We start from the raw sequence: 22,378 nt of genomic DNA, 5'->3' as shown, positions 1-22,378 counted from the left end.
TGAATTTGAAAACAAATGACCAAATACCATATGTGTATGTGTATGCTGTCCATACCATATACTTATATATAACTTTTATATAACTATATATATTATATATAACTGTTATAAAAACTGTGAAGTCTAAACCAAAAACCACTGATGTAGGATTGGTAAAAACAGGACTTAGTTATCCCAGAGGCACAAAGATTTTATAAATCGCTGTTTCAGATTCTTGAGACCATTATTCATTATTAAATTGAAACTTATTTCACATTTCAAAAGAAATATTGGAGAAATCCTTGAATGCCTCGCTCTGTAACTTCAGGAACAGGGTGTGGGGGGGGCTTTACAGCTATCACCCATTTTTCCCATGGAATTTGAATGCAACACAGCAGCAAAATGACTCGCTTTGCGCATGCTCATAGCGATTGCATTTTTTTTCCTACAGTAAGTGTTTAGCCTGCTGAAGGTACGTCGGCGTTAAGCTACACCGATAAAAGTTTCTTTGCGGATGAAGGTGGTTGTCGGAGAGACTCGGTAGTCGTCCATGTTTTACAGAGAAAAGTTGTAGTTCCGTTCAGCCATTTGGCCTGTCGCTGGAAGAAACGGACTATGTCGGCAAATAAAACAAAGAAAGTCAAAATGGCTACTAAATCTTGTCCTGAATGCGACCAACAGGTGAGGAAATATATTAATATTTTAATTGTAGGTGTTGTGAATATTTTGTGTCGCTAAATCAGTTTTCAGATATTTCACTGATGACTGTCATGGCAGCTCACACTGAGCTGCTCTCACTGAGCCACAAGCAACCCCACAGTATATTCAGCTCCACTGCATGCTCTCTGTAAATATATTCAGCTCCACTACATGCTCTCTGTAAATATATTCAGCTCCACTGCATGCTCTCTGTAAATATATTCAGCTCCACTACATGCTCTCTGTAAATATATTCAGCTCCACTACATGCTCTCTGTAAATATATTCAGCTCCACTGCATGCTCTCTGTAAATATATTCAGCTCCACTGCATGCTCTCTGTAAATATATTCAGCTCCACTACATGCTCTCTGTAAATATATTCAGCTCCACTACATGCTCTCTGTAAATATATTCAGCTCCACTACATGCTCTCTGTAAATATATTCAGCTCCACTGCATGCTCTCTGTAAATATATTCAGCTCCACTACATGCTCTCTGTAAATATATTCAGCTCCACTGCATGCTCTCTGTAAATATATTCAGCTCCACTGCATGCTCTCTGTAAATATATTCAGCTCCACTGCATGCTCTCTGTAAATATATTCAGCTCCACTACATGCTCTCTGTAAATATATTCAGCTCCACTACATGCTCTCTGTAAATATATTCAGCTCCACTACATGCTCTCTGTAAATGAATATATTCAGCTCCACTGCATGCTCTCTGTAAATATATTCAGCTCCACTGCATGCTCTCTGTAAATATATTCAGCTCCACTACATGCTCTCTGTAAATATATTCAGCTCCACTGCATGCTCTCTGTAAATGAATATATTCAGCTCCACTGCATGCTCTCTGTAAATGAATATATTCAGCTCCACTGCATGCTCTCTGTAAATATATTCAGCTCCACTGCATGCTCTCTGTAAATGAATATATTCAGCTCCACTGCATGCTCTCTGTAAATATATTCAGCTCCACTACATGCTCTTTGTAAATATATTCAGCTCCACTACATGCTCTCTGTAAATATATTCAGCTCCACTACATGCTCTCTGTAAATATATTCAGCTCCACTACATGCTCTCTGTAAATATATTCAGCTCCACTACATGCTCTCTGTAAATATATTCAGCTCCACTACATGCTCTCTGTAAATGAATATATTCAGCTCCACTACATGCTCTCTGTAAATATATTCAGCTCCACTACATGCTCTTTGTAAATGTATTCAACTCCACTACATGCTCTCTGTAAATATATTCAGCTCCACTGCATGCTCTCTGTAAATGAATATATTCAGCTCCACTGCATGCTCTCTGTAAATATATTCAGCTCCACTGCATGCTCTCTGTAAATATATTCAGCTCCACTGCATGCTCTCTGTAAATATATTCAGCTCCACTACATGCTCTCTGTAAATATATTCAGCTCCACTGCATGCTCTCTGTAAATGAATATATTCAGCTCCACTGCATGCTCTCTGTAAATATATTCAGCTCCACTACATGCTCTCTGTAAATATATTCAGCTCCACTGCATGCTCTCTGTAAATGAATATATTCAGCTCCACTACATGCTCTCTGTAAATATATTCAGCTCCACTGCATGCTCTCTGTAAATGAATATATTCAGCTCCACTACATGCTCTCTGTAAATATATTCAGCTCCACTGCATGCTCTCTGTAAATGAATATATTCAGCTCCACTGCATGCTCTCTGTAAATATATTCAGCTCCACTACATGCTCTCTGTAAATGAATATATTCAGCTCCACTACATGCTCTCTGTAAATATATTCAGCTCCACTGCATGCTCTCTGTAAATGAATATATTCAGCTCCACTGCATGCTCTCTGTAAATGAATATATTCAGCTCCACTGCATGCTCTCTGTAAATGAATATATTCAGCTCCACTACATGCTCTCTGTAAATGAATATATTCAGCTCCACTACATGCTCTCTGTAAATGAATATATTCAGCTCCACTGCATGCTCTCTGTAAATATATTCAGCTCCACTGCATGCTCTCTGTAAATATATTCAGCTCCACTACATGCTCTCTGTAAATATATTCAGCTCCACTACATGCTCTCTGTAAATATGTTCAGCTCCACTACATGCTCTCTGTAAATATATTCAGCTCCACTGCATGCTCTCTGTAAATATATTCAGCTCCACTACATGCTCTCTGTAAATGAATATATTCAGCTCCACTGCATGCTCTCTGTAAATATATTCAGCTCCACTGCATGCTCTCTGTAAATATATTCAGCTCCACTACATGCTCTCTGTAAATATATTCAGCTCCACTGCATGCTCTCTGTAAATATATTCAGCTCCACTGCATGCTCTCTGTAAATATATTCAGCTCCACTACATGCTCTTTGTAAATGAATCTATTCAGCTCCACTGCATGCTCTCTGTAAATATATTCAGCTCCACTACATGCTCTTTGTAAATGAATCTATTCAGCTCCACTGCATGCTCTCTGTAAATATATTCAGCTCCACTGCATGCTCTCTGTAAATATATTCAGCTCCACTACATGCTCTCTGTAAATATATTCAGCTCCACTACATGCTCTCTGTAAATATATTCAGCTCCACTACATGCTCTCTGTAAATGAATATATTCAGCTCCACTGCATGCTCTCTGTAAATATATTCAGCTCCACTGCATGCTCTTTGTAAATGAATATATTCAGCTCCACTGCATGCTCTCTGTAAATATATTCAGCTCCACTACATGCTCTCTGTAAATATATTCAGCTCCACTGCATGCTCTCTGTAAATATATTCAGCTCCACTACATGCTCTCTGTAAATATATTCAGCTCCACTGCATGCTCTCTGTAAATATATTCAGCTCCACTGCATGCTCTCTGTAAATGAATATATTCAGCTCCACTACATGCTCTCTGTAAATATATTCAGCTCCACTACATGCTCTCTGTAAATATATTCAGCTCCACTACATGCTCTCTGTAAATATATTCAGCTCCACTGCATGCTCTCTGTAAATATATTCAGCTCCACTACATGCTCTCTGTAAATATATTCAGCTCCACTACATGCTCTCTGTAAATATATTCAGCTCCACTACATGCTCTCTGTAAATGAATATATTCAGCTCCACTGCATGCTCTCTGTAAATATATTCAGCTCCACTACATGCTCTTTGTAAATATATTCAGCTCCACTACATGCTCTCTGTAAATATATTCAGCTCCACTAAATGCTCTTTGTAAATATATTCAGCTCCACTACATGCTCTCTGTAAATATATTCAGCTCCACTACATGCTCTCTGTAAATGAATATATTCAGCTTCACTGCATGCTCTCTGTAAATATATTCAGCTCCACTACATGCTCTCTGTAAATATATTCAGCTCCACTGCATGCTCTCTGTAAATGAATATATTCAGCTCCACTGCATGCTCTCTGTAAATGAATATATTCAGCTCCACTACATGCTCTCTGTAAATATATTCAGCTCCACTGCATGCTCTCTGTAAATATATTCAGCTCCACTACATGCTCTCTGTAAATGAATATATTCAGCTCCACTGCATGCTCTCTGTAAATATATTCAGCTCCACTGCATGCTCTCTGTAAATGAATATATTCAGCTCCACTACATGCTCTCTGTAAATATATTCAGCTCCACTGCATGCTCTCTGTAAATATATTCAGCTCCACTACATGCTCTTTGTAAATGAATATATTCAGCTCCACTGCATGCTCTCTGTAAATATATTCAGCTCCACTACATGCTCTTTGTAAATGAATCTATTCAGCTCCACTGCATGCTCTCTGTAAATATATTCAGCTCCACTGCATGCTCTCTGTAAATATATTCAGCTCCACTACATGCTCTCTGTAAATATATTCAGCTCCACTACATGCTCTCTGTAAATGAATATATTCAGCTCCACTGCATGCTCTCTGTAAATATATTCAGCTCCACTGCATGCTCTTTGTAAATGAATATATTCAGCTCCACTGCATGCTCTCTGTAAATATATTCAGCTCCACTACATGCTCTCTGTAAATATATTCAGCTCCACTGCATGCTCTCTGTAAATATATTCAGCTCCACTACATGCTCTCTGTAAATATATTCAGCTCCACTGCATGCTCTCTGTAAATATATTCAGCTCCACTGCATGCTCTCTGTAAATGAATATATTCAGCTCCACTACATGCTCTCTGTAAATATATTCAGCTCCACTACATGCTCTCTGTAAATATATTCAGCTCCACTACATGCTCTCTGTAAATATATTCAGCTCCACTGCATGCTCTCTGTAAATATATTCAGCTCCACTACATGCTCTCTGTAAATATATTCAGCTCCACTACATGCTCTCTGTAAATATATTCAGCTCCACTACATGCTCTCTGTAAATGAATATATTCAGCTCCACTGCATGCTCTCTGTAAATATATTCAGCTCCACTACATGCTCTTTGTAAATATATTCAGCTCCACTACATGCTCTCTGTAAATATATTCAGCTCCACTAAATGCTCTTTGTAAATATATTCAGCTCCACTACATGCTCTCTGTAAATATATTCAGCTCCACTACATGCTCTCTGTAAATGAATATATTCAGCTTCACTGCATGCTCTCTGTAAATATATTCAGCTCCACTACATGCTCTCTGTAAATATATTCAGCTCCACTGCATGCTCTCTGTAAATGAATATATTCAGCTCCACTGCATGCTCTCTGTAAATGAATATATTCAGCTCCACTACATGCTCTCTGTAAATATATTCAGCTCCACTGCATGCTCTCTGTAAATATATTCAGCTCCACTACATGCTCTCTGTAAATGAATATATTCAGCTCCACTGCATGCTCTCTGTAAATATATTCAGCTCCACTGCATGCTCTCTGTAAATGAATATATTCAGCTCCACTACATGCTCTCTGTAAATATATTCAGCTCCACTGCATGCTCTCTGTAAATATATTCAGCTCCACTACATGCTCTCTGTAAATATATTCAGCTCCACTGCATGCTCTCTGTAAATATATTCAGCTCCACTACATGCTCTCTGTAAATATATTCAGCTCCACTACATGCTCTTTGTAAATGAATCTATTCAGCTCCACTGCATGCTCTCTGTAAATATATTCAGCTCCACTACATGCTCTCTGTAAATATATTCAGCTCCACTGCATGCTCTCTGTAAATATATTCAGCTCCACTACATGCTCTCTGTAAATATATTCAGCTCCACTACATGCTCTCTGTAAATGAATATATTCAGCTCCACTGCATGCTCTCTGTAAATATATTCAGCTCCACTGCATGCTCTTTGTAAATGAATATATTCAGCTCCACTGCATGCTCTCTGTAAATATATTCAGCTCCACTACATGCTCTCTGTAAATATATTCAGCTCCACTGCATGCTCTCTGTAAATATATTCAGCTCCACTACATGCTCTCTGTAAATGAATATATTCAGCTCCACTACATGCTCTCTGTAAATATATTCAGCTCCACTGCATGCTCTCTGTAAATATATTCAGCTCCACTACATGCTCTCTGTAAATGAATATATTCAGCTCCACTACATGCTCTCTGTAAATATATTCAGCTCCACTACATGCTCTCTGTAAATATATTCAGCTCCACTGCATGCTCTCTGTAAATATATTCAGCTCCACTACATGCTCTCTGTAAATATATTCAGCTCCACTACATGCTCTCTGTAAATATATTCAGCTCCACTACATGCTCTCTGTAAATGAATATATTCAGCTCCACTGCATGCTCTCTGTAAATATATTCAGCTCCACTACATGCTCTTTGTAAATATATTCAGCTCCACTACATGCTCTCTGTAAATATATTCAGCTCCACTAAATGCTCTTTGTAAATATATTCAGCTCCACTACATGCTCTCTGTAAATATATTCAGCTCCACTACATGCTCTCTGTAAATGAATATATTCAGCTTCACTGCATGCTCTCTGTAAATATATTCAGCTCCACTACATGCTCTCTGTAAATATATTCAGCTCCACTGCATGCTCTCTGTAAATGAATATATTCAGCTCCACTGCATGCTCTCTGTAAATGAATATATTCAGCTCCACTACATGCTCTCTGTAAATATATTCAGCTCCACTGCATGCTCCCTGTAAATATATTCAGCTCCACTACATGCTCTCTGTAAATGAATATATTCAGCTCCACTGCATGCTCTCTGTAAATATATTCAGCTCCACTGCATGCTCTCTGTAAATGAATATATTCAGCTCCACTACATGCTCTCTGTAAATATATTCAGCTCCACTGCATGCTCTCTGTAAATATATTCAGCTCCACTACATGCTCTCTGTAAATATATTCAGCTCCACTGCATGCTCTCTGTAAATATATTCAGCTCCACTACATGCTCTCTGTAAATATATTCAGCTCCACTACATGCTCTTTGTAAATGAATCTATTCAGCTCCACTGCATGCTCTCTGTAAATATATTCAGCTCCACTACATGCTCTCTGTAAATATATTCAGCTCCACTGCATGCTCTCTGTAAATATATTCAGCTCCACTACATGCTCTCTGTAAATGAATATATTCAGCTCCACTACATGCTCTCTGTAAATATATTCAGCTCCACTGCATGCTCTTTGTAAATGAATATATTCAGCTCCACTGCATGCTCTCTGTAAATATATTCAGCTCCACTACATGCTCTCTGTAAATATATTCAGCTCCACTGCATGCTCTCTGTAAATATATTCAGCTCCACTACATGCTCTCTGTAAATGAATATATTCAGCTCCACTACATGCTCTCTGTAAATATATTCAGCTCCACTACATGCTCTCTGTAAATATATTCAGCTCCACTACATGCTCTCTGTAAATATATTCAGCTCCACTACATGCTCTCTGTAAATGAATATATTCAGCTCCACTGCATGCTCTCTGTAAATATATTCAGCTCCACTACATGCTCTCTGTAAATATATTCAGCTCCACTACATGCTCTCTGTAAATATATTCAGCTCCACTACATGCTCTCTGTAAATATATTCAGCTCCACTACATGCTCTCTGTAAATGAATATATTCAGCTCCACTGCATGCTCTCTGTAAATATATTCAGCTCCACTAAATGCTCTTTGTAAATATATTCAGCTCCACTACATGCTCTCTGTAAATATATTCAGCTCCACTACATGCTCTCTGTAAATATATTCAGCTCCACTGCATGCTCTCTGTAAATGAATATATTCAGCTCCACTACATGCTCTCTGTAAATGAATATATTCAGCTCCACTACATGCTCTCTGTAAATATATTCAGCTCCACTACATGCTCTCTGTAAATATATTCAGCCCCACTACATGCTCTCTGTAAATGAATATATTCAGCTCCACTACATGCTCTCTGTAAATATATTCAGCTCCACTACATGCTCTCTGTAAATATATTCAGCTCCACTACATGCTCTCTGTAAATGAATATATTCAGCTTCACTGCATGCTCTCTGTAAATATATTCAGCTCCACTGCATGCTCTCTGTAAATATATTCAGCTCCACTGCATGCTCTCTGTAAATGAATATATTCAGCTCCACTACATGCTCTCTGTAAATATATTCAGCTCCACTACATGCTCTCTGTAAATATATTCAGCTCCACTGCATGCTCTCTGTAAATATATTCAGCTCCACTACATGCTCTCTGTAAATATATTCAGCTCCACTAAATGCTCTTTGTAAATATATTCAGCTCCACTACATGCTCTCTGTAAATATATTCAGCTCCACTGCATGCTCTCTGTAAATGAATATATTCAGCTCCACTACATGCTCTCTGTAAATATATTCAGCTCCACTACATGCTCTCTGTAAATATATTCAGCTCCACTGCATGCTCTCTGTAAATATATTCAGCTCCACTACATGCTCTCTGTAAATATATTCAGCTCCACTAAATGCTCTTTGTAAATATATTCAGCTCCACTACATGCTCTCTGTAAATATATTCAGCTCCACTACATGCTCTCTGTAAATGAATATATTCAGCTTCACTGCATGCTCTCTGTAAATATATTCAGCTCCACTACATGCTCTCTGTAAATATATTCAGCTCCACTGCATGCTCTCTGTAAATGAATATATTCAGCTCCACTGCATGCTCTCTGTAAATGAATATATTCAGCTCCACTACATGCTCTCTGTAAATATATTCAGCTCCACTGCATGCTCTCTGTAAATATATTCAGCTCCACTACATGCTCTCTGTAAATGAATATATTCAGCTCCACTGCATGCTCTCTGTAAATATATTCAGCTCCACTGCATGCTCTCTGTAAATGAATATATTCAGCTCCACTACATGCTCTCTGTAAATATATTCAGCTCCACTGCATGCTCTCTGTAAATATATTCAGCTCCACTACATGCTCTTTGTAAATGAATATATTCAGCTCCACTGCATGCTCTCTGTAAATATATTCAGCTCCACTACATGCTCTTTGTAAATGAATCTATTCAGCTCCACTGCATGCTCTCTGTAAATATATTCAGCTCCACTGCATGCTCTCTGTAAATATATTCAGCTCCACTACATGCTCTCTGTAAATATATTCAGCTCCACTACATGCTCTCTGTAAATATATTCAGCTCCACTACATGCTCTCTGTAAATGAATATATTCAGCTCCACTGCATGCTCTCTGTAAATATATTCAGCTCCACTGCATGCTCTTTGTAAATGAATATATTCAGCTCCACTGCATGCTCTCTGTAAATATATTCAGCTCCACTACATGCTCTCTGTAAATATATTCAGCTCCACTGCATGCTCTCTGTAAATATATTCAGCTCCACTACATGCTCTCTGTAAATATATTCAGCTCCACTGCATGCTCTCTGTAAATATATTCAGCTCCACTGCATGCTCTCTGTAAATGAATATATTCAGCTCCACTACATGCTCTCTGTAAATATATTCAGCTCCACTACATGCTCTCTGTAAATATATTCAGCTCCACTACATGCTCTCTGTAAATATATTCAGCTCCACTGCATGCTCTCTGTAAATATATTCAGCTCCACTACATGCTCTCTGTAAATATATTCAGCTCCACTACATGCTCTCTGTAAATATATTCAGCTCCACTACATGCTCTCTGTAAATGAATATATTCAGCTCCACTGCATGCTCTCTGTAAATATATTCAGCTCCACTACATGCTCTTTGTAAATATATTCAGCTCCACTACATGCTCTCTGTAAATATATTCAGCTCCACTAAATGCTCTTTGTAAATATATTCAGCTCCACTACATGCTCTCTGTAAATATATTCAGCTCCACTACATGCTCTCTGTAAATGAATATATTCAGCTTCACTGCATGCTCTCTGTAAATATATTCAGCTCCACTACATGCTCTCTGTAAATATATTCAGCTCCACTGCATGCTCTCTGTAAATGAATATATTCAGCTCCACTGCATGCTCTCTGTAAATGAATATATTCAGCTCCACTACATGCTCTCTGTAAATATATTCAGCTCCACTGCATGCTCTCTGTAAATATATTCAGCTCCACTACATGCTCTCTGTAAATGAATATATTCAGCTCCACTGCATGCTCTCTGTAAATATATTCAGCTCCACTGCATGCTCTCTGTAAATGAATATATTCAGCTCCACTACATGCTCTCTGTAAATATATTCAGCTCCACTGCATGCTCTCTGTAAATATATTCAGCTCCACTACATGCTCTCTGTAAATATATTCAGCTCCACTGCATGCTCTCTGTAAATATATTCAGCTCCACTACATGCTCTCTGTAAATATATTCAGCTCCACTACATGCTCTTTGTAAATGAATCTATTCAGCTCCACTGCATGCTCTCTGTAAATATATTCAGCTCCACTACATGCTCTCTGTAAATATATTCAGCTCCACTGCATGCTCTCTGTAAATATATTCAGCTCCACTACATGCTCTCTGTAAATATATTCAGCTCCACTACATGCTCTCTGTAAATGAATATATTCAGCTCCACTGCATGCTCTCTGTAAATATATTCAGCTCCACTGCATGCTCTTTGTAAATGAATATATTCAGCTCCACTGCATGCTCTCTGTAAATATATTCAGCTCCACTACATGCTCTCTGTAAATATATTCAGCTCCACTGCATGCTCTCTGTAAATATATTCAGCTCCACTACATGCTCTCTGTAAATGAATATATTCAGCTCCACTACATGCTCTCTGTAAATATATTCAGCTCCACTGCATGCTCTCTGTAAATATATTCAGCTCCACTGCATGCTCTCTGTAAATGAATATATTCAGCTCCACTACATGCTCTCTGTAAATATATTCAGCTCCACTACATGCTCTCTGTAAATATATTCAGCTCCACTGCATGCTCTCTGTAAATATATTCAGCTCCACTACATGCTCTCTGTAAATATATTCAGCTCCACTACATGCTCTCTGTAAATATATTCAGCTCCACTACATGCTCTCTGTAAATGAATATATTCAGCTCCACTGCATGCTCTCTGTAAATATATTCAGCTCCACTACATGCTCTTTGTAAATATATTCAGCTCCACTACATGCTCTCTGTAAATATATTCAGCTCCACTAAATGCTCTTTGTAAATATATTCAGCTCCACTACATGCTCTCTGTAAATATATTCAGCTCCACTACATGCTCTCTGTAAATGAATATATTCAGCTTCACTGCATGCTCTCTGTAAATATATTCAGCTCCACTACATGCTCTCTGTAAATATATTCAGCTCCACTGCATGCTCTCTGTAAATGAATATATTCAGCTCCACTGCATGCTCTCTGTAAATGAATATATTCAGCTCCACTACATGCTCTCTGTAAATATATTCAGCTCCACTGCATGCTCTCTGTAAATATATTCAGCTCCACTACATGCTCTCTGTAAATGAATATATTCAGCTCCACTGCATGCTCTCTGTAAATATATTCAGCTCCACTGCATGCTCTCTGTAAATGAATATATTCAGCTCCACTACATGCTCTCTGTAAATATATTCAGCTCCACTGCATGCTCTCTGTAAATATATTCAGCTCCACTACATGCTCTCTGTAAATATATTCAGCTCCACTGCATGCTCTCTGTAAATATATTCAGCTCCACTACATGCTCTCTGTAAATATATTCAGCTCCACTACATGCTCTTTGTAAATGAATCTATTCAGCTCCACTGCATGCTCTCTGTAAATATATTCAGCTCCACTACATGCTCTCTGTAAATATATTCAGCTCCACTGCATGCTCTCTGTAAATATATTCAGCTCCACTACATGCTCTCTGTAAATATATTCAGCTCCACTACATGCTCTCTGTAAATGAATATATTCAGCTCCACTGCATGCTCTCTGTAAATATATTCAGCTCCACTGCATGCTCTTTGTAAATGAATATATTCAGCTCCACTGCATGCTCTCTGTAAATATATTCAGCTCCACTACATGCTCTCTGTAAATATATTCAGCTCCACTGCATGCTCTCTGTAAATATATTCAGCTCCACTACATGCTCTCTGTAAATGAATATATTCAGCTCCACTACATGCTCTCTGTAAATATATTCAGCTCCACTGCATGCTCTCTGTAAATATATTCAGCTCCACTGCATGCTCTCTGTAAATGAATATATTCAGCTCCACTACATGCTCTCTGTAAATATATTCAGCTCCACTACATGCTCTCTGTAAATATATTCAGCTCCACTGCATGCTCTCTGTAAATATATTCAGCTCCACTACATGCTCTCTGTAAATATATTCAGCTCCACTACATGCTCTCTGTAAATATATTCAGCTCCACTACATGCTCTCTGTAAATGAATATATTCAGCTCCACTGCATGCTCTCTGTAAATATATTCAGCTCCACTACATGCTCTTTGTAAATATATTCAGCTCCACTACATGCTCTCTGTAAATATATTCAGCTCCACTAAATGCTCTTTGTAAATATATTCAGCTCCACTACATGCTCTCTGTAAATATATTCAGCTCCACTACATGCTCTCTGTAAATGAATATATTCAGCTTCACTGCATGCTCTCTGTAAATATATTCAGCTCCACTACATGCTCTCTGTAAATATATTCAGCTCCACTGCATGCTCTCTGTAAATGAATATATTCAGCTCCACTGCATGCTCTCTGTAAATGAATATATTCAGCTCCACTACATGCTCTCTGTAAATATATTCAGCTCCACTGCATGCTCTCTGTAAATATATTCAGCTCCACTACATGCTCTCTGTAAATGAATATATTCAGCTCCACTGCATGCTCTCTGTAAATATATTCAGCTCCACTGCATGCTCTCTGTAAATGAATATATTCAGCTCCACTACATGCTCTCTGTAAATATATTCAGCTCCACTGCATGCTCTCTGTAAATATATTCAGCTCCACTACATGCTCTCTGTAAATATATTCAGCTCCACTGCATGCTCTCTGTAAATATATTCAGCTCCACTACATGCTCTCTGTAAATATATTCAGCTCCACTACATGCTCTTTGTAAATGAATCTATTCAGCTCCACTGCATGCTCTCTGTAAATATATTCAGCTCCACTACATGCTCTCTGTAAATATATTCAGCTCCACTGCATGCTCTCTGTAAATATATTCAGCTCCACTACATGCTCTCTGTAAATGAATATATTCAGCTCCACTACATGCTCTCTGTAAATATATTCAGCTCCACTGCATGCTCTTTGTAAATGAATATATTCAGCTCCACTGCATGCTCTCTGTAAATATATTCAGCTCCACTACATGCTCTCTGTAAATATATTCAGCTCCACTGCATGCTCTCTGTAAATATATTCAGCTCCACTACATGCTCTCTGTAAATGAATATATTCAGCTCCACTACATGCTCTCTGTAAATATATTCAGCTCCACTACATGCTCTCTGTAAATATATTCAGCTCCACTACATGCTCTCTGTAAATATATTCAGCTCCACTACATGCTCTCTGTAAATGAATATATTCAGCTCCACTGCATGCTCTCTGTAAATATATTCAGCTCCACTACATGCTCTCTGTAAATATATTCAGCTCCACTACATGCTCTCTGTAAATATATTCAGCTCCACTACATGCTCTCTGTAAATATATTCAGCTCCACTACATGCTCTCTGTAAATGAATATATTCAGCTCCACTGCATGCTCTCTGTAAATATATTCAGCTCCACTAAATGCTCTTTGTAAATATATTCAGCTCCACTACATGCTCTCTGTAAATATATTCAGCTCCACTACATGCTCTCTGTAAATATATTCAGCTCCACTGCATGCTCTCTGTAAATGAATATATTCAGCTCCACTACATGCTCTCTGTAAATGAATATATTCAGCTCCACTACATGCTCTCTGTAAATATATTCAGCTCCACTACATGCTCTCTGTAAATATATTCAGCCCCACTACATGCTCTCTGTAAATGAATATATTCAGCTCCACTACATGCTCTCTGTAAATATATTCAGCTCCACTACATGCTCTCTGTAAATATATTCAGCTCCACTACATGCTCTCTGTAAATGAATATATTCAGCTTCACTGCATGCTCTCTGTAAATATATTCAGCTCCACTGCATGCTCTCTGTAAATGAATATATTCAGCTCCACTACATGCTCTCTGTAAATATATTCAGCTCCACTACATGCTCTCTGTAAATATATTCAGCTCCACTGCATGCTCTCTGTAAATATATTCAGCTCCACTACATGCTCTCTGTAAATATATTCAGCTCCACTGCATGCTCTCTGTAAATATATTCAGCTCCACTGCATGCTCTCTGTAAATATATTCAGCTCCACTGCATGCTCTCTGTAAATGAATATATTCAGCTCCACTGCATGCTCTCTGTAAATATATTCAGCTCCACTACATGCTCTCTGTAAATATATTCAGCTCCACTGCATGCTCTCTGTAAATGAATATATTCAGCTCCACTGCATGCTCTCTGTAAATATATTCAGCTCCACTGCATGCTCTCTGTAAATATATTCAACCTCACTGCATGCTCTCTGTAAATGAATATATCGCCAAATTTAATGAAGCTTCACAAGCTTAGCAAAAATTAAATTATAAATTATCTCCCTAAATATACATATTCGTACTTATTTACACCATTTATGTGCTGTAACATTCTTGACTTGACACTGGTAATATTTCAACACATTTTACTGTTGTTGTTGTTGTTGTTAAGAACAAACATGCTGGGGCGCCGTTAAAAGACGATTCTACATAAAAATCAATCGTTGAGGGATTTTAGGAGAGTTGCACATTCAATCAAAAACAATGCTTTTTTCTTCTGTCAGCATGTTAACTTGTCCTTAAACTGAGATGTGTTATTGACATGGGTTCAGTAGGCCTTAGACTGAAAAATAGCCCATTGTGAAAGTGTAAGCATGGTAATGCATAGAAACTTATAGTACAAAAAACTACCACCATACCTATAAAATCTGATGGGAAAATGTTTTTTCAATCGAAATCTGCATTTGTAGATCACATCATTTCTTGTACTATACAACATGCAATTAGAGCAAAAGAGCATCTTCATTTGTCCCTTTTTTTTAATTTTTTTTACAACTATTCAATTAATATATCATTACAATGTTACAGCTTACAACAAACCAATCAGTTACTGTCCAAAACTATAACAATCAAAAAACATTTGTACTTTTTCTTCACACAAAATGCAGTTTTAGCTCGCAAACGAAAGTACAAACTCATTTCCTACAAACAAGCACTGTTTTGTCTTCTGTGTGAGAAAGTGAAAGAAAGAAACAGAGTGTCAATGATGAGGTGGTAAACATTAACTTTGTATTGCCCTTAGCTGAGAAAACAGTTCAAACAGGGGTATCACTATGCCAATAATATGGAAGGTGTTTGTATATCTCAGCAGTCACAAAATGTAATGCAAAACTAATTCTCTCATAATACTATAAATACTGACGCCTCCTTGTTCCTGGGGTTTCAGATATCTCTCCTTCATCCTCAGAGCAGAAATAAGAGCTGTGGGACGTCCTGCAGGCAACTGACTCAAACAGTCAATATGTATTACTCTTTGTTATATTATTTACAAAGACACAACATCAATCCACTATGAGCACAGCACTAAGTAACATTTAGCAAAGTTAGCGTGTGACAATCCATGAGAAAAAATCAAATCCAAACGAGGCTTGAATGTTTACTTACTTACTGTATTGATCAGTATTTATATTATTCACCATATTTAGTTTGATTTGTATAAGATCAACTAAAAGTTTCATCCCCGCTCCAGTCATTGCAACATAAAGATCTAAAAAGCAGTTCAGTCTTTCTCTTGTCCTGTCAGAGGAGTTTACCGCAAAGCAAGCTCAACGTGTCCGGGCTTTTTTTTTGTTGTTGTTGTTGGGCGAGCTCGACTAAGCCTGAAGCTCCACAGATATCAGGTATCACAAAGCTGATTGGTCAGCTGTTTCCACTAACTCTGGCTTTTAGTGCTTCAGGCTTTGAGCGTGCTCACAGAAATGGAGGTATCTCACACGTTATTAACACGTCATCAGGAAAATAAAATGTCTGCTTTAGTCAGAGTGATATCATGAGAGGTGATGATACACAGTGTATGTTCAGGTTATTAGAGTGAAATAATACTGCTTCCTCATATCACTGCCTCTCGTCATCGCTCGCCGTGTAAAAATAATGTGAGTAATCTGACACCAGTGTTGTCAGCTTCCATCAATTGTAACGCATAGTGATTGGATATTTCCTCATGGAGAGGAGTTTCATGATCCCTGCACGGGGACTTACAGGCACACACACAGAGAGAAAAAAAGAATGGAAGCTAGTTGTAGCAAAACCAGAAATACTGCAATTTACAAGTTGTATACTGGTTTACCTTCCACCCCCCAATCCATCATCCTGGGATACTGTGCCCTCATCGCTCTTTGACTCTAGGGATGATCTGCCAAAATCTGAAATATAAATCTTAAAATCTCAAACAAATGGGAAATAAAGAGGATGGAGACTGAAGGGGTGATCGGATTATCTTCATCTCTAAAGCCCTGTTTCCACCAAGCAGTATTTTTTAGTTCAGTACAGTTTGGTACGGTTAACCCTCATCTTGCTTGCGTTTCCGCAGCCAACGTACCCTTTTATAGCAAACAAAAAGAGTTATAGCTAGGTAACGATAGCGGCGTCAGCTACATCATAGCGTGACATCATAGCAGTCCACTAATAAATGTAACAAAGAAGAAGAATACCACAGCGTAAACAATGAGGGATGTCCAGCAGAGGTCCTGCACCTCTGAGGTCTAGAACTGTGTTAAAAAAATCAATATGGCAATATATGGTCTCGTACTTCCTGCTGATACGTGCATCGATGCAGATTTTACAGTCCTGTGTCGGTATAGTAATTAGGTTAGATTAGAAAACTTTATTGATTGAAACTCATTTGTCACCTGGTCAGTTCATACACACAACAAACAATATCGACAGTACATCACAGTACACAACAAGTAAATAAATAACAAACGCCACTGAAACCATTTGAATAATCGTGTACAGCCATGAGTCAGAAACACAACTAAAAATTTTCATATCGGACTGCTGCAGGAACAGAGGACCTCCTGAGCCGTTCAGTGGAACATTAAGGCATCACTAAAGAGTCCGTTAAAAACACCATGTAGAGGATCGCCTTCAAAGATCAAAACAGTTTGAAGTTTGGTCCTCATTCTCTTAAAAGCTGTGTAAAGCTGTGATGGGAGGTTTGAAAGACACATCGCCAATGGTGAGGTTCACAATAAAGCCAATAGGCAGCAGTAGAAGCCTAAATGATGCAAAGCATGTTCCAAATGAACACAAACAAGCAAGGAGGAGAAACTCTAGCAAGGATTAAGGGAGACTTTGTAAACTTCGGGAAGGCCAGGGCGGCTGTGGCTCAGTTGGTAGACTCGTCGCCTCTCAACCAGAAGGTCAAGGGTTTGATCCCCAGCTGGGCAACATGTCCGATGTGTCCTTGGGGAAGACACTTAACCCTGAATTGCTCCCGCTGCTTCAGTGGTGGTGTATGAATGGGATTAGTTACTTCTGATGGATGATACTACATAGAACACTACCATCAGTGTGTGAATGTGTAGGTGTGACATGCAGTGTAAAAGAGCTTTGAGTTGTTGGAAGACTAGAAAGGCGCTTTATAAGCTCAAGTCCATTTACCATTCACGATTTGTGGATTTGTGTGCCACCCCGGCCGCCCGATACTGAGTGATGCTTTCAAGTTAGACATTTCCACCAACTTCTAAACAACTCAGAAGAAGCTTTACTTGTTGAGACTTTTGCCTGTGGCTCTCAACTGGAAGCTTGGGGGGTTCGATCCCCAAGCTCCTGCAGCAACATGTCCAATGCATGCGCAGTATGCATGTGTATGAATGGGATTAGGTACTTCTGATGGTCACTTTACAGAGCAGCCTCTACCATCAGTGTTTAAAAGGGTGTGAGTGTGTAGATGTGACATGTTGGGTAAAAGCACTTTGAGTAGTCAGAAGACTTGAAAAGCGCTGTGTAAACTCAAGTCCATTTACCATTTAAACAGGGCCAGTTCCACCACACAGAAATCTCTGACCTGGATCACCATCTCACTTTGTAGTACATCACAGAACACAGATTGTATCCACGCTTGAGCCGCTCATGTAGATACTTTTGTATGAACGAAAACACAGCTGTTCAATCTTCTGTATGATTTCTGTCTCTGTCTCTAGATCCCGGTCGCGTGTAAGTCCTGTCCATGTGGTTATGTGTTTATTAGCAGAAAGCTGCTAAATGCCAAATTAAACGAGCGCTCCTCTCCAGCAATAGCAGGTAAGACTCCGCTTGCATGAACCTAAATGATTTATGCCTAAAAAAAAAAAAAGTTAGCTTTTCAGCATGTCTGAAAGGGAGAAATTTTCCAATATCTCTCCTCTGTAACACCTATATGTCTGAGAGCAGCTTTACTGTTTTTACATTTTTACATTGATCCAAAAAAATGATGAGTAAAGACATTTAAAGTCGACTTAGATGCATGTCATTTTCTCACTTGATGAGCTTGGTACCAGACCGTCAGTCGAGAGAAAGGCTGCTGATGTTCTGTTTTTTTATGCTTCAGACAAACTGGACTTTAAGCGGAGGAGGACGGAGCGCATTCGCAGAGAGAGGATAGACCCTTCTTTAACGAATGACATGGAGAACAGGAAAAGACCTCGGGCCAACAGCCAATCAGATCCCATACGGAGGGGACGTGGAAGACCAAAAACAGTGGGGCTGAAGAAGCATGAAGAGGAAAAGGGTAAAAAAAAAAAAAAACACTTGAATTTATACTTTCATATGTTCTCAAAATGTAGAAATCTGGTTGAGTTTTTGTACGACAGACATTTATAAAAACACCAGTGTGAATCCGATAACGTGAGCTCTCTTTTTTTCTCAAGTTTTAAATTTTTACTTCCCTATTATAACAGATTTTACTTGTGTAACGTAAAGTTTCAAGCGACCAAATTGGTCAGAACTTACATTCACAGTTTTCTGTCTCTCTACCAGAAAGGTTGTAACTAAGTATTTCAGGATGTTTTCACATATTAACTGATAGAAAAATACATTTTCTGAGGTAAATGGACTTGAGCTTGTAGAGCTCTTTTCTAGTCTAAGCGTTCTAAGCGTTTTTTAAACCGCAGGTCACACACCCATTCACACACTGATGTAGAGGCTAATTTGGAAAGTGTCCATCAGTAAGAACGAATCCATTCATACACATTCAAGGTGGACGAGGCTCTGTGTTTATCTGCAGTGGGAAAGTGTGTTCCCAGTATTCTGGAGACATGTTTGTAGATGCAGTGTTCTGGGCCTGGCCAGGTGTGAACAGCTTAGATCAGTGCTTCCCAAAGTGTGGGCTGCGGCCCCCTGGTGGGCCGTGTGGGTACTGCAGGTGGGCCGCGAAAAGCCCTCCACCAATTTTAAAAATGTAAATTAAAAATCACAATGATGATTTACCATGAGTCAACACTTTAAGTGATTAGTAAGGCGTGTCATGACTATTCATGGACATAATGTTTAGTAAACTTTTGTGTCTATCTTCCCATAATATCATGTTGTAATGTCCAATAATTTACCCAAACTGAAAGTGAGAGCTGTAGTCATAACTTTTATTTTATAACGGGCCTCGGAGTCATTTTGTATATCAGAGTGGGCCGCAGCAGTTTGAAGTTTGGGAAAGGCTGATATAGAGCTTTACAGTTACAATAACCCATAATATTGATAATACCAGGATTTCAACCCGACTCTCTTTGACCTATATCACAAGCTATTTATTATTGTTTTTATTCAATATCACTGCAAGATACCAGTGATAATCCATTAAGGTCAACATGTCTTAGTGTTCCTTTAAAAATGAAATGTCTCAAAATATACAAAAGAAAAGGTTCCTCCCTGGAGCTTTAAGTGCTGTACTGCCACTGGACGTTCAGTGATCGACTGTGTTTCATTTTGTTTACAGAGAAACAAGAGAAGGAAGTGGATATTTATGCAAGTCTGTCCGATGAAAAGGCTTTCGTGTTCTCCGTGGCGTTGGCTGAAATCAATCGCAAGATCCTGGGTCAAAGGCTCATCTTATAACTCAGCGCCTGGAGAACTGAGGACTCATTGTAGAAAAAAACTGTCAAAAGGCAAGAGGAAGACCAAAGAGATGAAAGTGGCTCAAGCTGAACTTTGACCTCAGTGCGACTTGGACGATGGTACAGGACCCTGAAAGCTCCACACTGAAGTGGATGCAGATTTCAGCTCTTCAGCACCAAACAGACATTCAGATACAGAGTTTTGTATGGGTGCTTCAATGACAAAATAGTTGTTTTAAAAGCAGGGGAAACACGGGTTGATGACATCCATCTTGTGCTACATTGGAGAGAATAAATCCAAAATGGTCAGAGTAATACTGAAGGCCTTGAAGTATGAATTAAATTAATGAAAAGAAGCGACTAAAGAAACACATTTACCTTTTGAAATGTTACCTCATGCATATCTTTGGTTGACTTCATATTAGTTGAAGGGACCAAGACATATAGGCGCCTGTGTGTTTTTTCTTAAAAGTGAAAATGATTAAAGTCTATCAAAACCTAATCGTCTACAAATAAATACTTTTTAAAAAAAATGACTGTTGACAATTATGGCAACCATCACCGTGTAAAAGGTTTTGGATCCACTTGTGTCCCTGAGTAAGACCAACACTTGTGGCTCCTGGACTAGAACAGCTGATGCACTCTAAACTATTGTTGTTGTTTGTCAATTATCATTAGTATGCACGCTCAATTTGACATCTGTTTAGTTTACAAAGTGGTCAGTGGGAAAAAGGTCCATTAAGAGGAGAACTGATTCATCTAAATCTTGCTTAGTGTGACTACATTCTCTTTAGTCACAGAGTATTTAATAAGACGATTAAGAGCACTGATGCTGTGTAAGAAGTGGAAGTGACCAGAGGGGAGAATTTAAATTGTAATGTCAACTTTGATCCCAATGTTGCAGCAGAAACAGACTTTAGATCCACTGGACTTACTGGAACATGACAGCTGATCCTAAGACTTTGGTTTGGTACAGATAAACTCAAACAGCTAAATCTGTTTCAATAAAAGATCCATGAATGTTACAGGAAATATATTTTCAATATAAAGACCTATAGATAACATCATTTAATCACTGATCATCATTTACTATATGTTTTCATGTCAGGTTACCTCTTCATAACCCTCACCATACATTGGGATCCAGTATGTAAGGCCCATAACAGTAGCCCTTATATATACTTTAGTAGTAGCTTGTTGAAGTGATCCCTCACTGGATCAGCCTGGTCATGTGATCACTTGAAAAGACATTAAAAGCTAAGCTGGACAAATCTTTTTTTTTCACTTTAATAACTTCAGATACTTTTATCCACACAAAAAACATAACTGTGATACTCATCTTAAATTATAACTTTAAAAAAGTAGTTTCTTCACATGTTTTTTTATTGAACTTTTTTTTAAACAAATAGAAACCATATCTTAGCAAACAACAATAATAATAAAAAAAGACTACAAAGACCTGAAAAATAAAACATTGTATGATGAAGTATATATGTGATTAATGGAAGCCCTTGCTGACATATTCATTATATTTTGAGTAGTTTTCCTCTGATATTGATTACATTTGGTTGTGTAACTTGAGATCTGAACTTATTTATGTCTTACTTTTAGGATAACAACGCTTAAATATCAGATCTCCAGAAATCAACTCAGTATGTGTTGTTACTCTGAGATATAGACCTAAGTAAGTTGAGACTTTACAACTAAACTGACTCAATTTCACGGAAAAATGGAGTTAAATAAAATGTATGGATGTTTGTCCAATCAGGGCTTCCGTACAACCCCGTTTTGTTCGCCTGCATTGTATTTTCATGTTTTGTTATTCCTGTGTTATGATTGATGTTGTTTCTTGTTTGAACACAGGATAGTATAGCAGTAATCTTTCGATGCCGTTAATTTAAATGTCATGTGAAACATATTTATAAATTTACAAATGTAATCCACGAAGAACAAAACATCCTTTTACTTCCGCGAGTGTCCAGCTGGTGGCACTAAAATAA

General features: G+C 38.2%; 1 protein-coding gene across 1 annotated transcript; it reads left to right on the top strand.

Moving 5' to 3' along the window:
- Positions 1-395: 395 nt before the first annotated feature.
- Positions 396-20,880, top strand: c1h16orf87 (chromosome 1 C16orf87 homolog). The gene is made up of 4 exons (XM_061043372.1): positions 396-660; positions 18,495-18,594; positions 18,881-19,060; positions 20,261-20,880. Exons 1-4 carry the CDS (start codon positions 595-597, stop codon positions 20,377-20,379), a joined length of 465 nt encoding a protein of 154 aa, XP_060899355.1. The 5' UTR covers positions 396-594; the 3' UTR covers positions 20,380-20,880.
- Positions 20,881-22,378: the final 1,498 nt, after the last annotated feature.

Source organism: Labrus mixtus, chromosome 1 (genome assembly GCF_963584025.1).
Source record: "Labrus mixtus chromosome 1, fLabMix1.1, whole genome shotgun sequence".
Taxonomy (NCBI): domain Eukaryota; kingdom Metazoa; phylum Chordata; class Actinopteri; order Labriformes; family Labridae; genus Labrus; species Labrus mixtus.
The sequence above is the reverse complement of the archived record's forward strand: the minus strand, read 5'-3'. Positions and strand labels throughout refer to the sequence as shown.

What these genes read in the sequence shown, in the direction of transcription:
- c1h16orf87 (XM_061043372.1), top strand. Translation starts at nt 595, where the DNA reads ATGTCGGCAAATAAAACAAAGAAAGTCAAAATGGCTACTAAATCTTGT. An exon ending in CTCCTCTCCAGCAATAGCAG is followed by an intron (nt 18,595 to 18,880) that starts GTAAGACTCCGC and finishes TTTATGCTTCAG; the next exon opens with ACAAACTGGACTTTAAGCGG. An exon ending in GAAGCATGAAGAGGAAAAGG is followed by an intron (nt 19,061 to 20,260) that starts GTAAAAAAAAAA and finishes TTTTGTTTACAG; the next exon opens with AGAAACAAGAGAAGGAAGTG.